Source organism: Amphibalanus amphitrite, unplaced genomic scaffold (assembly GCF_019059575.1).
Source record: "Amphibalanus amphitrite isolate SeventyFive unplaced genomic scaffold, NRLGWU_Aamphi_draft 000122F_arrow, whole genome shotgun sequence".
NCBI lineage: Eukaryota > Metazoa > Arthropoda > Thecostraca > Balanomorpha > Balanidae > Amphibalanus > Amphibalanus amphitrite.
The window spans coordinates 242,434-262,457 of record NW_024881617.1 but is presented as its reverse complement, the minus strand read 5'-3'; the positions used below and the strand labels follow the sequence as shown (position 1 = coordinate 262,457).

General features: G+C 46.7%; 1 protein-coding gene and 1 long non-coding RNA gene across 3 annotated transcripts in view; both read right to left on the bottom strand.

Moving 5' to 3' along the window:
* Nucleotides 1-2,290: 2,290 nt before the first annotated feature.
* LOC122381556 (ATP synthase lipid-binding protein, mitochondrial-like) lies at nt 2,291-5,771 on the bottom strand. The gene is made up of 3 exons (XM_043365857.1): nt 5,716-5,771; nt 3,335-3,420; nt 2,291-2,919 (listed from the first exon to the last, which is right to left on the bottom strand). Exons 2-3 carry the CDS (start codon nt 3,377-3,379, stop codon nt 2,572-2,574), a joined length of 393 nt encoding a protein of 130 aa, XP_043221792.1. The 5' UTR covers nt 3,380-3,420; nt 5,716-5,771; the 3' UTR covers nt 2,291-2,571.
* Nucleotides 5,772-18,002: 12,231 nt separating this feature from the next.
* The window catches only part of LOC122381554, a 50,073-nt gene continuing 48,051 nt past the window's right edge, over nt 18,003-20,024 (bottom strand). For both annotated transcript variants that reach the window (XR_006256541.1, XR_006256540.1), the window contains one exon: nt 18,003-19,564. This is a non-coding gene — a long non-coding RNA (uncharacterized LOC122381554). The remainder of the gene's footprint in view (nt 19,565-20,024) is intronic.

Here is a 20,024-nt window from a genome sequence, read left to right as displayed (position 1 = left end):
ACAAATAACAGGATGTCAGTTAGGGATATAATTCAAGACGAATGATTCAAGACGGCCTGAAATAATGCAAATTTTGCTCACTTGGATAGTGGATACCAACTTCAAACTTGACGTTTATAGCACCACGGAAACAATGGGCGCACAGGAAAGAAACAAAAGATGGGGTGTTTCTAACGCAAGGAAGTAAATAGAGGTTGCATATGATGGAACAGCCCGAAGTGCAGACAAGCACATATTTTTGGTAATAGCTATCAGCCTATCAGCTGTCCTACTACTCTTCTCCCTTCATCAACTACTGGACACATCTGAAGCATCATATATAGGTAGCACCAATGTCCATAACAAATGCTTGGAAGTAGTTTTATGAAGCCATGGGAAATACATGCTAACATGCTTACATCATGCATGTAAACTCAAAATTACACAGGCATGACAAAGGAAGCTTATGTAAAGAGAGTAGTTAGCAAAAGCATTTCATAGTTAAAATAATTCAAAACTGCACAGTGCACACAGGGCAAACATAAAAAGCAGTAAGTGTGCACTTTGCTGTTCAGTTATGCTAAGAAATAGTTCAAAACAAAATACATCTTTTCATGTTTACTGGTTGTTCTTCTATGCCACTTCACCCATATCTTGATTACAGATGGGCTGTTACTGTAGGCTGATGAAGTGACACTTGGTTGCCTTTGTGCGAGTTTCAGTTGCAGCCTCCTAGGTACTGCACTGGAAAGCAGATGAATGCCTCTGAAAGATAGGAATGTAGGCAAAGTTAGCTGTAGTAGTGTCAATGATAATAGACATGACATATTTGTCCTTTGACATACATTTGTTGAAGTAAAACAGGTACAAAATAAATTGGTTTGTTTCAAGACACGCTCACTGCACAAAGCCGCACAGACATTACACAGGCATATGAAATTGGTACACATAAAACTTGATGATTAAAAAGGTCAAAACTAGCAATAATAATAATTGAAGTAAAAGTTACAATCACAATCATTTCATTTAAAATGACTTGACATAAGTCACAAGACACAACGCTCCTATTCACTAAAGAAAAGTTTTATGCTTTCATTATCCTCCGCATATCAACCAGCTTGATACCAGGCTGTGCAATAGTGGGTACATAACCCCATGTTGCCATTTTATTAGAGCAAGTGGGGTTACAACAACAATGCTAATGTCAAACCCACATCTGCAACCCGTACTGCAGTTTCAATCACCTTACAAGCACACCTTCTGGCAGTTTGATAGGCAGAATGGTCATTACTACCTTCTCCTCATATTCAACACATGTTCCATTTATACAGATACAGTTAAGACCTGGTTATGGCAAGCATTTTCGAGAAAAGATAGGATAAGAGTCCAAGACAAAGGTAGAGAGAAACAACACCAACATAAAACACCGACTATGTAGCACTAATACTGTCAAATTCATAAAAATATATACATGAGTCGATCAGAAATTCACTGTAGATTTCGAAAATGGTGTCAAATGCCACTCAAATACCCCCATTCGCATGTACGAAGCAATAAAACACTGACCTTCAGTTCCGCGTGCCATTCTCCATAGGCCACTGTGTATTAAATAACGCGTTCACTGATCGCAAAAAATGAGACCCACATATGACGCGTTTGCTACCAGCCAATCAGCGCTCGGGATGCCGAGCGCTGATTGGTGGAGAGGGCCGTCGTTAGCAGTCCATTACATGTCGTTTTCCTTGAACATATGCGTGAGCGCTGATGCTGCTCACGGGCTGTTGCCATTTTTCGTAATGCTGAAGGCACGGGAGCGAACCCCCCTGCCCGAGAAGCACCGCAAGTCCATCGTCGAAAGTCTACCTCACTGAGAGCCGAGCATTCTAGTTAAAACTTTTTAGTTATCATATAGGTAACCATGGAAAGATAATGCATGAAAAACAGCCGAACTAGATGGCCAAATGTGAAACCCAGCCGGCTTGCCTAACGAAGCGGATGCACAGATAAACTTAATGGTCGGTTTATGATCCCATAGTGATAGGCGTACTGGTAAAAGTGAGTATGCCACGTCATAAACACGTAAGTAGTCAATTCGACTCAGGAATTCACTCTTCACGGATAGGTTTTTGGCAAGCTCCGACTGTCTCCCGTCACCTGTAACCATGTGCCCGAACCGAATTTAGCCTCGGGTTGGGGGGCAGGGGGCCAGGGGCTAGCGCTTCACTTGGCGTCGGCACCCGCTAAATATTCCGTTCTATTCATCAGAGGCTTCAGAAACGATAGTTTATTGGTTCGAGCCCTAAACGCAAGGTCTGGTCGTGTAGAAGTGTATATTTGTATATCTAGCCGGTTGACACCCACTCACACATTTCGCGGCGGACACCCCTTCGGTGCGGCTCACCTGGTCGCTCAAAACACGCTTCAAATCACATGTATCCGACACCCAGCCAGGCGGTGGCCCTACACGACCCCGTTCAGTCTCTCGGCACTAGCCGCGCGTCGGGCTCGGGGCACGCCCGGCCAGCGGCCCCGGTCCGGCGCCGCGACCGGCCGGCTCCCCTCCCCGTCTCCTCTCCTCTCAGCCGAGGTCGCTTAGAACGCGAACAGCAGCAGGAACGCCATCATCAAACAGAACAGACCCATGGCCTCGGACAGGGCGAATCCCAGGATGGCGTACGAGAAGAGCTGCTGCTTCAGGGACGGGTTGCGCGCGTAGCCGATGATGAGGGAGCCGAACACGGAGCCGATTCCGGCTCCGGAGCCGGCCGAGCCGACGGTGGCCGCGCCGGCACCGATGAACTTGGCGGCAGAGTCGATGTCGCGCGAGACTGCCGAGGTCTGGATGGACCGGTAGGGCACCACGGCCTGGCTGGCGGCCGGCGCCGCGGTCACGGGGCTGCTGATGGGCGCCCACGCCGCAGAGCTCAGAGGCCGCAGCACCTGAAACACAGCATCCAGAAATGGGTCACATTTCTGATCGGCACACGATACTTATCGATCTATGAAGTCAGTTTGATCCACTGTTTAGATCAATCGATCCATTAACACTTGGAACAAAAGGAGATAACATCGTACTAAGTGAGTTTTGACTGCCAGCAGTGATTACATGTCTGCCTTCCATCCACTTTGTTCAGTATAATTGAATTTTAATCAACAATGAACTCTGTCCTTTACATTAATTTACTAAAGCCGTGCAAAAACGCTACCACTGACATGGAGCAAACCTACACAACTGTTCTGAAACTGATTTAACAGCATTGTCCATATGTTCATGTTGTTAAATGAGAACCCAAATTGTCATCGACCCACTCGCTCGCAATGGCCCCAACCGGAAAATCAGGATGACTGAACTTACGGTGGCCCGGGTGGCGGGGAGAACGAAGCGGGAGGCGGCGTACATGTTTGATGTGTTTTGGGTGGTCTGCGGCTACACCGTAAAACCTGGGAAAAAGTAGAAAAAATGGTCACATTATGGCATTGTGTCATTGATGGTATCTGCACCCAAGTGTCAGCAGAAAATGATCCGTGCCTGTTAGGCATGGGGAACTAATAAATCTGATTCCTGATGGCAGAAATGTGAGAGCACATAAGATAAAAAAACTTGTTGTAGTCATTAAGGAGAAAACTTATTTAAAGCCAAATGAAAGCCAAGAGACATACAAATTGAATTACATCTCTACTTGGGCAAATCCCTTTGCCAGTCTCAAATATTTAAAAGATCAAAAGTTCCATAAAACAGAGAATGTCAGAGGTAATATGGGAAGGTAAAAACTCTCCCTCTCATAATGCCCAGCAGTAGCACAAGAGGCTTTATCATTTACCCCGCGTTCGATGTCTCTCGGACGCCAAAGATTCTATGTCGTCCGGCCAATCACGTTCAAGGTCAGCGGGGGCTGGGCTGCGGTTATGGAACGTGATTGGCCGGACGACGTAGAATCTTCGTCGCCCGGGAGACATCGAACGCGGGGTACATTTCATCTTTATCATTTAGGTTTCAAGGACCACATTGCTGGCAGCCTGATTTTTTTCCAAAATAATATACCTAGTATGTGGCTGCATCAAACTCGCTCTGTGAATAAGATTTTACATTCAAGAAACCTTTTCTTGGCTCAAATTTTGACCAAGATCAGATGATATTATCAACACCAATTGAATAAACTCCCATTGATGGGTAAAGGATAAAAAGTAATTAAATGGAAAGATAAACCAAATAACTTGTCAATAAAAAATCATTTTCTCAAACCTTTTTCTTGACAATTTCTGATGCATTTAACATTTTATGGCATACAAATGTTTGAGGAATCCAGGAGTTTCATTTGATTTCACATGATTTTTCAGACAAGATGTTGAAAAGCTAACTAGCTTCAATGCTTTCCGCCATCACTTTATGAATTGTTGGGAATTAAAATCCCCCCAACAAAATCTGACAATATTGTTTTACCATAGGAGCCAGCACTGAGTTACATGACAATTACCTGCTTTAAAAAAGAGATCTTAGCCAATATCTGGGTTGATTGGTGTATTGATTGAGCTCAGTAGTGAAAAAGTGATCTAGTGTATCCAAAATGACTCATACTTGTAGATCCTTCTTCAGAAATACACAGCTATGCCATCCGAATGTTCTTGTGACAAATAGAACTAATATAAGCATGACTGAATAACTGTACTGAATGGAGAACCACAAAGGTTTTCAGAGATGCATCAAACTGAACTCAATGAGCTAGTTCAAAATGTTTTATCCATGAATATTCTATTCAATATCTAAGCTGATTAACTTCTGAAGAATCAAGGACTTTTTTACTAAGGATTTTTCAGCTGTTGGGGTTGGCCAACTGAACTGAAAATGTACCTCTGGTGCACTTATATGTTAAATATCTTTCAGCTTTAATTATTCCATGTGTTGTACTGAACTGGACCACATAGACCACCATATTCAGCAATAGGCCAGAAAACTAAAAATAATTTTTATGGGATTTAACATCCTTAAATATTCTATGTGAGGACTATCAGCAAATCAGATTAACCTGATAAAAAGCATTCATGCTAAATGGTTCACCTTAAACCATAAGGCACTGATTGAAATCGTAGATGGTATTACAGAGTGTAACCTAATAAAATTGACTAGTTTACATCTGAAACTTCTGCATTTTGCATTCTCAATTCTAATTTTGTACTTAGCAAAGCAGTGAACCAAACTTAAAAGACACAAGAGTTTATTTTAACTTTAACAACAAATCTCGTAACATTAAAATGACCTTCAGTCCCCTAATCTCTTGAACATAAGAGAAGTGTTCAAGCTGATGCAGCCCAGAGTTAAATGGAAATAAAAGAAGCTATGAAGCAATGCAGCGATTCAAGTTTTAGCCCTACTCCACTACATAACACGGTGAAAAGTGAGGGACCCAATCATTCATACAAAGAAGGGAATGCTTCAGATTTAATGTTAGGCGTTCCTCCAGTATCCTACTTATAATTAAGGCGAATGTATCATAAATTATCCATTCCTGAAATAAATCCATGTGATAGAGGACCACATAAAAATTAACACGCCGGCCACGATGTGCGCCACAAACGGAGACGATAGAAAATCAGCTTAAATTCACACATTATCACAATGTTAAAGGATACGAAGGGATAGAAGTACACTGAATAGTCATTTAATTAAAAAATAAAGCCAAAGAAACTCCAATATGCATAATATGACAACTTTCGGAGCCTCCTAACCCAGCAACTCACCGGCTTGAAGAGGAGGCAGCGACAAGAAGGCCGCAGGCTGAAAAGAAGATGGCAGGCTACCAAACGAAAATTGAAGAGCCAAGAAGGAAAATGAGTCAAGTTTCTTGGCGTTTTTGCCGGAAAGATTTGTGAAACATGAAAAGTGCGACTTTCACCAAATTTCACAGGAATTTTGTCGTTGCAACATAATATGTTGTTGATTTGACTTTTTAATTTTCATATGTTATCATTTTCAAATTTGAAAATAATAAAAATATGGTCTAGTCTATCTTGTCTAATTTGGTAGCAGAGTATAAGAGATAGAAAACAAGGCAAGTAAATTATCAAAACGATGTATCAGGATGTGATATCATGAAGTATGATAGGATTTTGGTCGTAAATTTGGGAGGTATGGGGAGAATTCCCTCTTCAAAACAAAAAATATTCAACTTTGAGATTGACGACACAGCTGGCGTCTCACTAACACTAGCAGGTGTTGCACTCTAATTCATTGCATTCAGAAGGACTTGCATTATCGTATGATGCGGATTGTGACCTCCTTTGACCAGTTTTGTATCCTGACTTTGACTTGAGGTCAACACCCTTTGTTGATCTTTCGCAAACAGAGATTTGATTATTCTAAGTGTCTTAGTATGACACTGACTTAGTATTTTGCCGGTCCCGCTAGCTCAGTTGGTCCTACGTTAAACTTCGGGCTCCAAATTCTGCCATAGATCAGGAGTTGTGCCTTCGGAGGCCGACTGCCGAGTGCAGGGCCAACGCAAAAAGCTCTGCTTAGCGGGGTACTGTCCTTGTGAATCCTTCTATTCAAATGATTCGGACAAATTTACCAAAAAAAATGACAAATACCTACGATGCTGCCAAAACAGCGGTCTGCGACTATGTTAAGCGAAGTGGTTTCCAAAAATAAAAAAGCTTAACAGGCCTCTAACTTTGGGTAGGTTTTTGAGCTGACCTCCGAGGTCACTTGAGACTAGTTGACCTGAGCCAGTTCAAAGTCATGGCATGACATTTAAATGCAACGAAGAAAAGTGAAAATGCCTTCTGTTTTGAACACAAATAAGTCAAAACCGCACTAACGAATTTAAGTTTGGAGGCATTTGTGACAAATGTCCCCTCGCAACGCCCGAAACCCAATGAAGTTGTCGTTTTTCTAGAAAAGATAGAAAACTAAATAACTTATGAGGAAATGTTTCCTTTAACCCTCGCTCGTATAGGGGGGGGGGGGGTCGAACGGACCACCCCCTCGGTTTTTCGCGAATAACTCGCGTAAAAAGCGGCCGATCGCGACGAAACTTTCAGTACCCTCGAGTTGATCAATTTGACACCTACCCTGAAAACTTCATGACCCTGACCCAAATGACCTTTGACCTGTGACCTACTTTTCGAGACCATGTTTGGCCGGAATCGCGATTCGGCGTATGTCGGCTCGCATTAGCCGCGCGTTTGCAGTCTCATTCGTGGTTTCAAGCGTTCAAACATGTGATATGATGTTGCCCCCATGCATTAGGGTGGGTGTCAAGGTCACCTGAAGGTCAGGTCAGGTCATTGACCTTTGATGACCTCGGTTCACTTTTTCGAGTTATACATGTTTCTAGGCCAGTTTTTGGAGCAGAGGCCAGTTTTACCAACAGAAAAATAGCAGCCCGGCGCAATTTTTCTGTCGAAAACCAGCCGACGAGTTTCACCAACCAGGCGAAAAAATATCCGCCGGCGTGAAAAAATATCAGCCAGAAAAATAGCCAATGAGTTTCACCAACGGCAAATGCGGCATTAATGGAGTGTTATTTTGCGCCATTATTTGTAGAAAAACAGCCCAAAAAATAGACGGGGGACGGCTCTCTCTATCGTCTGGATAAAAATAGGCCCCGCCCATCCCAATCAGCTGCTGCATGACGAGTTGATGACGACAACCACTACTTACCAGCAACCAATCTAGGGATAGCGTACGTGACAGTAATGGTGCAGCGGTTGCAAAATATTACATTGTTATTCAAACGGTTTTTGCTTTTAGGGCCTTGTTAGATGAGGATGAGGTTAGATTAGATGAGGTGTTGATGAAGGCAGGTATTTTTTTAAAATATTTTTTTTGACAATTTTTTGCCCTTGTTTTACTTAATAGCTCAAGCTGAACCCGGGACCACCTGAAGTCAAAACCTTATTTTATATAACATGTCAATGCTGATGCTGTCTTGAAATGTGAAATTTAGACAATGGTAATAGGAATAATGAATAGCAATTTCACCAACAACATTTTAATCTCTAGGAAGTGCAATTAAAATTAAAATCACTGTCTGCCACACTGCTCCGATCCTGGTCATGCAACCGACGTTCATGGGTGGTGTTTCACAAATTCACGGCAGAGCACTGCAGTGCGCTGCGTCATGCGTGTGTCAGAGCATTGGGTTTCCATGGCAGTGTCAACAAACTTCACTGTGACGCGAAGCTATGACAGCATCCCAGAACGCTAGCACGCTGCAGTACCAGCACCAGCAGCATGCTAGCAGTATTTGAACTCAAACCTCTGTTCTTGGTACGGTTTTTCAGAACCTCTCACTCTGTTCCAAACGCGATTCATCATAAACTAAGAGATCACATGCAACGTCATTTGAGTGATGCTATGGTATGCCGTAGCTACCAGTGCACACAGTGTCTGGATGGTGAAACAGGGCCATTATTAATCACATTTGCTTTGCTTTGTTTCAGCAGAAACCTGTCTGCACATGGGAGGAGTGCAACAAAAGCCCATCAAGTTCATGCATGGCAGTGGATCTTAACAGGAGAAAATCAGAAAGAACATGGATGCTTGTAGATTGCAGTTGTACACTGCTGTTATCACCTGATGTGCGTGGCTGGCAATTGGCATTGCTCCTGGCAAGAACCACCTGCAAGTGATGAGATGGTGCCTCAGTCGTTGAGTGTGCTGCAGTGTGAGAGGCGCCCTGATCTCTACTTTGTGATGGGTTTCCATTGGAGGTTCAACTGAGAAGTGAGAACTGACTGTGACCATGCTTGAGCATGCCAGTGGAGCTTTACATGCTGAGGGCAGCTTTTGAACAGATGCTGACCATGGCATGTCCCATCCAGTTATCACGTGCACAGAATGGTGGGGGGAGGGCAACTCTGGGCTCTTGAGTCAGCCCTACTGCACAGGGGGTACAGATGGCCGCTTACGTTTGGTGTGTCCTGCACTGCATTATCAAGCCCAGTCTGCACCACAGGCAATGGGTCGGGCTGCACTATATTAAAGGCAGACTATCTTGCAAAGGAGGCTGACATCCTCTCCCATAATGACACACCAATTGGCAATCATCGCTGCGATGATCACGCTGCCGTCCAAAGGCAAAAACGCATATGTCGGTTCATGACCTGACCCGACATATGCGGTTTTGCCTTTGGACGGCAGCACGAGGGTGTCCGCTTATCTGCCATGGTGAGGTGGAGAGGCAGCTGGCCTGAGGGATAGTTTTACTTCATCTGAGGCCCCCTTTCCCCGCCTGCCAGGCCCGGTCAAACGACCGCTTCACAGTGAACGACTTGCAGTGGATGCCGTCCCACAGCGCAACGAGCGCGCCGACCAGAGGCGGCGGCCAAGAGGCGGCCGCGCTCCCCCAGTCGACGGTCCCGGTGGACGTCGGCAACGCCCACCGCGCGACCATCAGATCGGCTCGCGACAGCGCCGTCGCCGACTGACCGCATGACTGGTATCTGTTCTTGATGTGGGACCAACTGCCACCGCCGGTCGCGGAAGGGCATCGCTCATCGGCCATCGACGTCCAACAGCTTCGCGTGGGTCACTGTTCGGGCTGCCAGCAATACACCGAATCGGATGGAACCCTGTCGGCGAATGCCGGCGGTGCCCCGACATCGACTGCGCGGCGGCCAGTGCATCGCGTGCCGGGAGGAGGCTGGCACCCCCGATCGGTCATTGGTCACAAACCGTGTCCCAGCTCATGACTGCATCCAGCTCTGTGAGATGTTCTGCTGCAGTCTGCCGCGTGTGTTGAAAGAAGAATGAACATGAGAAAACCTCAAAACTTTATGCCTATTCGTATTTGACCAGTATTGGAATAAGTTTGGATTTTGAGAATTTGTGTCCCTGTGCTTGTGCCTGTGTGGAAAGGCATGCTTTACGGTGTACCATCTCAATTTGTGCGGCTGCTGACAGGCCACCTGGGTGCCAACGTATGTGCGAATCCGCGAATACGTTGTGTTTCGTCAGTCAGTATCGTTCTGAAAATATTGACTGCAATAGGCTATATAGCGTATGACGGTTCAGCCCAGCAGTAATAACTGACCATTGATTGGGCGAATTTTGTGTGGTGGTTCGCTAATACATAACCTAAAGAGTGTTTTGCCGGAATCGTTTAGTAGCAGAACTGACCGGAATATAAGTAGAATGCAACGGTTTGAATCGTTAATTTGTTGAAACGATTGTTCTCTGAGACCACTGTGTAACTTTTGACCTGAGAATCACCAATTATAACGACAATGGGGAAGCAGTAGGCACTGTAGAGTGTAGGCAACACTATATAGTTGGCACACTTACGGAAGCACACGACTTACGCAGTGGACATCTGCATCATGCATGTTAAGGTTTACTGGGAAGAGTGAGAAATTAGTCAGAATATAACTGACTAAGGAAAATAGGCGATATTTCCAATTGAGCTGGGGCGGAGAGGGGGAGGGAACGTGTGGTCAGCTATGCCAATAATTTATTCTCTTTATGCAGCTGTGTAAAAGGGCGTCCGTTTTTTGGGTGAGACCTTCCCCATCGGCCATTTCCAAGCTAAATCGTGGTGGAGAGTCTGGAGACCTCAGCCTCGGTAGTCGGTACCCTGCGCGCTGCGCCACCTTGCGAAACATAAAGCAGCAGTCCTGACATCTACAGGCGTGGCTTTTCATGAAAGCGCGGATGTGTTCGCGCTTATGCGAAGAAAATTCTTCCGAGTATGGTTGATAATGAGATTAATTGTTGTCGTTTATTTATTAATTCATTAGCAAAAGTACCCTAATAAATCGGTAAAGTAGCTTGAACTGTATCGTATTTCCTTGGGAAAAAATGACGAACTCATCCTAAGACATCCAGATTATTGGATGCGTTCGTCAGTTGTAAGTAGTTCAAGTTTTTGGGAAAATTTGCTTGTGGAAAATCATAATATTTCAAAGATATGCCTATTTTCGAATAATCAATGCATTTATCTGCATTGAAAATGATTGTAAAGCAAAAGTGCAAAAGATTATTGTCAACTTATTTTCTCAAATCACAATCTACGAACGCACAAAACTCCAGCTTTTAATTTAGTGCGTGTGCGAATTGCGGTCAAGAAAAAAGATTTAAACTGTCTATATTCCTCTTGAAACAATGAAGGATGAATGAGGAAAACGCTGTTTTGAACAATTGTATATTTATTTTTCTTAATTAAGCAAAAGTACAAAATTTTCAACTATTATTACATTTGCTCTCACAAAACCCATCACTTTTTAGCATGACGTCATGTCAGCCAAATTTACTAGCGCCATCTCTGGAGAGCATCTTTCGAAACCTCCAGACGATAGAGAGAGCCCGGGGCAGGCCCATGTCACTCCACTTTTGATGACATCATAAGGGGGCCTCAGGACAATTAATGGCGCGGTGCGCCACAATCGCTCCCAAGCTACTGGCCAACAGCTGCCATTTTTGAAAATATTATTTTGAAATAAAGTTTCAAGTAATGAAAATATTGTAATGAAAAGGTAACTTAAATCTATACCATATCTAAAAACTTACTGAAAAATGATTTATCCATAGTAAAAATATAAGCTCGATGCGTTTTTACGTTGCTTTCCTGCTGCTGCAGAGGGTTTTTAAATCGTCTATATCTTCAAAACCGGCCATTTCTTAGCATATTGCTGCTCTTTTTTGTCGCTGGAAAATTAGTTGGGCTTTCCATTGACATCATCGGCTGAGCGGTATGTGCAGAGTGCCATCAATAATCTTCAAATAAAGTTAGTCATTTTTACGTTGCAAAGGAATGGAGTACCCTTTGCGAGCATCAGGGATGACGTCACTCAGGATCTGTCTCTGATTGGTCGGCGGGGGAGTGACTGTACCTTCTATAGATGGCCTTGGCCCGGGGGACCCCGTCTATTTTTTTTTATGTCGTGTTGGAACAATTGGCCTCATTTGTTACTAATTATCGTGATTTGCGCTTCCCAGTTGATATAATAATTTAGTATCATTCATGGCCAATTTGTAAAGCATCTGGGCTTCAAGATTAGAAGAGGAATACTGATGATATTGCGTAAAGAAAGAGCCTTTGTCACCAGGCAGGACCAAAAGGAACCAACAAGACTGGTGTTTGGTGTTGTGGTGTTAGTTTTTTCGTTTAATATTATCTTTTTGCTACACGCACCCAACAGCAAGATGATAGAGCATTAACTAGTGGTCAGCTTACAAGTTCATTGCTCGGACGGAAGTGGAAAATAATGATGGAAGGTCATTTTCGAAAATTGAAGGTGCTTGAAGAAATGCTGGAAGGAGAGGCAGAGAGGGTAGGCTCATTGGACTCAAGATTTTAAATAAATATGTCACTGTTTTCACATATTCAGCTACATTTGACATGGCAAGGCGCCAGCTACTGATGCCACTACTACTTTTGGGTGGAACTTGCTTGACCTGTGCGGAATAGGGAAGGTGCATTGACATTGCTAAGACCGAATTGGCAAGATTTTCAACATAAATGACAATAATTTTTTAAAAAGAAATTGAATGTTTTGTGGCTTGTTTTTGAAGCAAAACGTGCAAAGTTTGTATGGTTGCGAACCCAAACAAACTTGCTGTCATAAGATTGTGCCACTGAACTCAGCAAGTCATGCTGCCAATATTGAAGGGAAAGAAAATAATAGTAATGTTGTAAAATGTAAATGAATCCATAACTGTTGTGTGTGCACTGTACTGATATTGAATGCATGTGTATCTTGCATGCTTGAGTCATGCAGGGATCATGTTAAAACTGGCTGTAAGTATTGTGAGTTAGTTTTGGAAAATTGTGGAGGCACCAGGCAAATTGCGGCCAAAATGTTCTTTGTTCACCTCAGCGCTGAACTTTCTACTCACAGAGTTTTCAGATCATGCGCCGAAATGTTCATGCAGCCCGTCCGTTACACTGGTCATGTTGACAGTGACAAGGATTTTTTCCCAGTCTCATGTTGAAATACAATAATAATTCACTAAGCTTGATTTAGCTTATGTTTTTCATGCCAGTTCCTAGAATAAAGCAACAAATATTTTCTGTCATGTGAGAAATATAATGACAATATGCACAATTGCAGGCTGTGGCATGTTGTGAGGTTTTTCCTTGTTTATTGCTGAGGTTTTTCCAGTCTCTGCTGCAAAAACGGTGGTGAATCCACCGTCGTCCGACGGTTTCGATGACGCTAATAATCGGCGAGTGTTGCTGTGATGGCCGACTGAGCGCACAGCGGCAGCCGCCGTCGCCAACAACGACAGTGAGGACACCTCCGAGTCGGACGGAGACGCCGCCGCTGACGATTTCACCGTGCTGGACGAGGTGGAGCGCTCGAGCCGACAGGCCGTGCACCGCGTGCGCTGCCCGACTGACTGGCGCACCCGCAGCCGATTGGCGACCGGCGGCCGGCGCCGGCCAATCTGCCGGCGCTCTGCCCCGAGCTGCGCGCCCGGCTGGCCGCCGAGGGCATCGAACAGGTGTTCCTGGTGCAGGTGACCGTGCTGCCCGAGCTGCTGGCGGCCTCAGAGTCGCCGCTGCCACCGGCCGACCTCTGCGTCTCGGCGCCGGCCGGCCGCGGTACGACGCTGGCGTTTGTGCTGCCGGTAGTGCAGGCGCGGCGCCGGCCGCCGGGTGCGCGCGCTAGCTGTGCTAGTGTGCTACCCACACAGGCGCTGCCCGCTCAGGTGCCCGCCGTGTTCCGCCAGTACGACGCCGACACGCCGCTCTGCGTCCGGCTGCTTGGTGGAGACACAGTGGCACGAGGGGGCGCCAACTGGTGGCGGTGGGCCGCGCGGCCCGGTCTCCCTGGCTGATCGTGGTGAGCACTCCCGGCTGGCTGATGGATCACATAACCAGCTCCGAGGGCTTCTCGCTAGCGCACCTGCGCTACCTGGTGATCGACGAAGCCGACCGGGTGATCGAGATGGCCGAGACGGGCTGGCTGAAAGCGGTGGAGCGGGTGGCGGCGGCCACGGCCCGCCGCCCTGCATCGCCGGCCGGCTGACGGCCGCCGCCGTCTGCGCGCCTCACCTGCCGCTGCAGAAGCTGCCGTTCTTGGCCACCCTGTCACAGAACCCGGAGGCCGGAGAAGCTGGAGCGAATGTCGCTGTTCCAGCCGCGACTGCTGGCGGCCGGCACGGCGGCCGCCGCCGTCGCACTGCCCGGTTAGTTCGTCGGCAGGTTCACCACGCCGGCCGAGCTGAGCGAGTCGTTCAACGTGGTGGCGCCGCAGCCGCTGAAGCCGCTGGTGATGCACCATTTGCTCCGACAGCCCGACTGGCGACGCTCGCTCGTGTTGGTCAACTGGAACGAGGTGGCGCACCAGCTGGAGCTACCGCTGTCTGTGCTGGGCGCGCGCGTGACTGAGTTCTGTGGGGTAGTGCCGGCGTGCCGGCGGCGGCGCGCGCTAGGTGAGATGGCCGCGCTGGTGTGCTCGAGGCTATAGCGCGCGGTATTGACGTGGACGCCGTGGACGCGGTCGTGTCGTACGACATCCCGGCGCTGTTGAAGACGTACACTGCGTGCGTCGGACGGCGCGCATCTGCCGGGCCAGCCAGGCGGTCAAGCTAATGTTGGAGCGGCAGCGCAGCCATTTCCAGCGGCTGATGGTGCAGGCGGGCAAGGCGGGCGGCCGGGTGCGGGAGACGCTGGCGCTGCTGGACGAGCTACGAGCTGCGCCAGTACGAGGCGACCTATGTCAGTGGATTTCCACAATAGCTTCTAGTGGATCGCTGTTGTTTTTTATGCCCATTGCTCATGATTTATTTACATTTTAGAAATATTGCAATGAATAGGTGTATGCCTTGTCATCAGCCTAGAAAAGTTAAAGTAAGTAAAGCGTTTTAGTTGCATAATGTATATTTGTTCATGAACACGGATTTAGCATGTCCTAACTCCCAAATATTTCGATATTAGACCCGAGTTACAAACCAATCGAAAGGCTTAGACGATCATTTGGGGCGTAGTCAGACGGCTCGGCTGGGTGTGAAAGCCGGCGACCAAGGTGGTGACCACCCGATCATAATGCAGAGCGGTCTCCGTCGGACGATTGTGTCCGCGCGCAACGAATGATCTCGGCACACGCGGAGGAGTTCGGCAGGACTCTCCACTGAGCGGTACTGGGCGCAGTCGAACGACGGTCGACGACGCTAGCGCAGGTATTGTTAATTTGTTACGACTTACGAGCTGGACCAGTGTAGCGGGCCCGGAGCGAATATTCTTTGCTGTGTGGCGTTCCTTCTTCTCGACCGGGCCCGGCAAACGGGGCCTGCATATCGGCTAAAACCACCTAGCCGGGCAGTCTGACATCCACCTCGCCGAAGCGGAGCGAGCGACCACCCTCAGCCCTGCAATGACCGCGGTGCAGCAGTTAATCTGGGTAGGTATTTTCCTAAGGTAAGACACTCGCCTTGGCACAATGCTTTATATAAGCCTTGGCGAGTTCGTTAGCCCTCTTACTCCCGCTAGAAGGTGCTAATGCAGAGCACGCGAAGCCGCCTCGTAGCACCGCAGTTCAATCGCTCGGCTGCGGAACTGTCCGTCGTCCGTCCAGCTTCAGGTGGCGTCTCTGGGAGCAATGTTGACCGCTTCTTTGCCGCTCTTTTGAAAGCTAGGAAAGAGGTGCGGCTCCCGGATCTGTCGGGAGCGGGACTCATAGGCGGCGGAACGGGTATAGGGCACCGGGGCACCGTGCCCCCTTTGATTTTGACATTTTAATATAAGCCCTATGGGCGTTGCATGGAAAGAATGGGACCAAAAGTCGGCAGTGCCCCCTTAATTGAAGGTGTTCCGCTGCCACTGGAGTGGTCCCATCTAGTCCCCACCTCATAGGTGGAGGTCCACACATCGCGTTCTCGGTCTACACGATGATTTTCTACAAGGTGCGACTAAAAACAGACAAAAAGGTACATAGCAAGTTGAAGGTATTGTAAAAATTAATATAATAGGCTGACAGGAAAAAAGATCCATCTTAAATTTGCCTTAAATGCAAGCTTCCTTACGTCACCTTTATGAATGACGTACCTACGTTTACAATTTGGTAGTTTTGTATTGATTGGCTTTTGCTGGGCACCAGAATGTTAATATAGATATGAAAGTTTATAATGCTCTACTTTGTTGTTATTACTCTTGAAAATAATGTAATAATTTACGATTATAATATTTCGAAATGTATAGCATTTGCATTAGAAATCACGCTTCAATTTGATTGAAAACATGCTTTAAATGATTTATTAACCTCCTTGACATATCGTAATTTGATATCGTAACAGAATATCAGCTGACTACCGGCGACAAATAATTTCCGTCCGAAGTCGGCTGGAATTTTTTGTTGGTGAAACTCGTGGCTGTGTGGCGTCTATTTTTTCGGCTGGATATTTTATTTCGGCGGCCGGCTGGTATTTTTTGGTAAAACTGGCCTGAATTCGAATTTAGCAACCATATGAACATTTACGAAGTAGTTTTGGTGCCTTCGTAACATGTTACGAAGCTGTCAGAGCCGGTTGACACCTACTACGAATACCCGGCAAGACCTCTACTGATTGACCTGACCTGACCTGACCCGACCTGGCCTAAATGCATTAAAACATCATCTGTGATCAAAACTAGCATGATATTCGTGATCAGCACCCCGGAAAAAAACCCATAGCAGTTACATTTTACGACGTTCTGACAGGTCCCGATTTTCCCGACTTTTGGGTCATTGACCTGACCTGGAAGGTCAACCAATGACCTAGGACCTTAAAATTGGGTATCATCGGCTTCCTCTCGTCACGGGCAACACGCTCGTTTTTCCGCAAAGCTCTAGCTCGATCAGGGGCGAAACGGCAAGGGGGGGTCCAACGGACCCCCCCCCCCCCTTATACGTTCGCGGCTGGAAAACACCAATACGGGCGAGGGCTAAACTGCAGAGCAGTGCGTGAGGTATCTAAATACGAGGAGTTTTTTTTACGGAAACTTATTCCTCCTCCCCTCCCACAGCGTCCGAGACATCTGTTCTGGATCCGCCAATGCAAAAACATTCAATACCTACTTTCAGAAGCGTAACATTTCTACCATTATGCAATGGGTGTGGTCCGGTGCACTTGCTGGTCAGCTAGTGTCACTTCAAGGTCATGGTAGGTCACGAAGGGTCGCCAGCAGTTTCATGGACAAATATATTGATGAAGACGTGCCAAAGCGATGAAATGGAAAACACTGTGGATGTGTTCACCGTTCAGCCCTACATATATACCTACCGATCGACTGATAAGTAACATGACCTCAGCCGTTTTCGGTCATGTCATTAAAACTCATGACTCATGAGTCTGACCCTCGGGTGTCGCCCCCCCCCCCCCCCCCCGCTTCACCGGCCATGGCTGGATTTCTGCACCCATGCACCCACAATGTTCCAGCCGTTCCTACGCCCATGGTCTGACCTGAGGTCAAATTTTAAAGTGAGCCTCCCAAATTCCACGTCAACTTTCTATGGTCGACAGCCAAAATTAATTCATTAGGCGAGTATGCACTTCTGAATAGTTTGATGCCGCCCTTGATGCCGCCTATTCTAAACCTGATAGTGATAACAATTTTTCGCTGTCGGTAGCAGATTTTTTTAGTTCATGACTTGTGCACTACTAAAATGTTATTTGTTTTTGTAGTTCACTTTGCTAAGAAGGAAAAGTGCGTTTTATAGACGTGATTTTCAGTGGTTTCCACACCTATATGGGCTGCCGTCCTTGGCCCGCTTTAAATACACAGCACAGGTCCCGGTCCCGCAGCGACATCTACAGAGCCGTCTACCCTATGTTCTTATGGCAGCAGTGTCAGCGCAGTGGGGCGGCACCAGCACTGACCTAACCCCTTGTGCATAGTGTACCCGATGTCCGCGCATGTTGCACCCGATGTCAGCACATGATGTAGGTAGGTACCCTATCTGGCAATACTTATAAGACGCATCAGATCTAGCAGTGTATGATGTACCTCGCCTGATCTGTAAGCTCAAGGTGTATCTGATTGTCAGTATTTGACAGTGCATACTGCATAATGCACCCTATCACAAAAGACACACAAAAGACGTTTCGTCAATTTTGTATTTGGCATCAAGCTGGACAAGTTACACTTCAGCCGATAACAGTCAATATACTGACGAATTGTCTAGACTAGTACCGTGTTGGTGTCACGCCGAGACGCGCTCAATCGCGGCACATTCGATCCTCACTGGGTGTCACAGTTGACACCCACTCACAGTCGATCCTCACTCACAGTCGACACTCGACACGCTTGTGGGTCACTGGGCGGGTCATGACTAGCGGTAGGGCAGGTGACCCGAGCGATGGGGCGCCCACTGATACTTTAGCATTGAAAGTTGGGCATATATTGCCAGCAAGTGTAAGATTAACTATCAGTTTGAAGCTCGGTTGGAGACCGCAAGGTATCGGTAGGTAAGTACTTTACTAGTACAGCTGCTATCGAAGCTTTACTTTTGGTAATAACTATCCATGGTCAAGTACGGTAGTATGGATGCTTGTAGACCGACGCTAAAACAAGAAACAACGCTACGAGCTAGCTCACATTCACTGGCCATCAGGGAAGCATGTGGACCCCTTGAAGACCCCGTTTTAACATCAAGCCTATTGCGGTGGATGGGCCCTGGCCCCTCCTTTGATCCTTAGCTAGAGCCACGGTTGCATGGACTTAGAGCTGTCATGTCCTTCACGAAATGCAATTCAAAATACAAATACAGGTACCGTTTATAGAGCTTAGCCACACACAACACCAGTGTACAGACTACAGATACAATGCGCCGTCATACATTATTTTACCGAAAAGTCACTGCGAAAAGGAGTCAACAAGTCCAGCACGAAGAAAAATAAGCAAATCCAACTTATGCGGCAGCTCCCACGCAGTCAATAAGAGCAGAATTACTGTTCACATTGGCAGCTTGGTACGGGCTGGTGTGAATTATTCGTGTACCGGCTAGCAGTGCTTTGGGCACCACATCACCAAATGACATTCGCACGGTCCCGGGCAAATACGTCAGCCTACGAATCTGCAGCCTAGACACAACAGTAACCTATCGGTGGTAACAAAGTTTTGACCCAAAATTATACACGGTAATGAAACATTAACTTGCTAATGCACATTATGTGATCCATATACCGCATTAAACGGTTTCTTAGTTTCACAAACTTTGAAGCCAGTACCGTGGGTTAATATCATCTTTTACCATATCTTGTAGCTGATTCCATCTTTCTAACAACGGGCTTGCACTGCATTGCATCGTTCTTTGTGAGCACCGAAACGTGTATTTTACAACGTAATACCAATACACTTATACCACGATTTCAGTCCACCAGTTGCAAAACGCTCCGCTGGTCGAGCCGCTTGAAATGAGATTGAATGTCTTTAAGCGATAAGAATGATGACAGAGCTCAGCACCTGACATCAGTGCCACGTCTGCTCGCTCTGTGATTCATTGATGTCATCGCTGAAGCAGCTGCCTCCTCTGATGTGGACGGTTTCTGAAGACGACCGACTTCCTCAGCACAGGGCGTTGTCGGTGAGATTCCCTCTCACCAGCCACCGACGGGATACTGCCAAGCCTGGTCAGCTCTGCCGACTGCTCGACCGAAGAAATACTGCGGAAACGAGAACGTGATCAGATGCAGGCATCATAGGACTAAACTGGCTGATTATTTATTATAGGTATGACAATGAACAATTAACATGTTTTCTGAGTTTTTCGATCTCATGAAAGACTGAGCTAAACATTTCGTTTGGCTTTCAAGATAAAAAGCGATGAAAATTGGAGCCACGGCGCTTGCCAGCCCATCGGTCGTATTAGTTCACATCCGTATCACTAGATGGCGCTAGTAGTGGACGCCTGAAGCTATGCTGTGCCGCACGGCCAGGCGAACACGGGATAATGGGCGGCGTTGCGCAATAACGCGCACCGATCGGCAATGACAGATGAGCCGTGGCCAGTGCCGTATTCACAAGCAGGCTGCCCACACACGATGAGTGACCGATTAGTGTGTTCAGCGCTGCCTTTTCGTCTCATGCATTCGACAAAAGGTATGTGCAGTATCGCAACAGTAA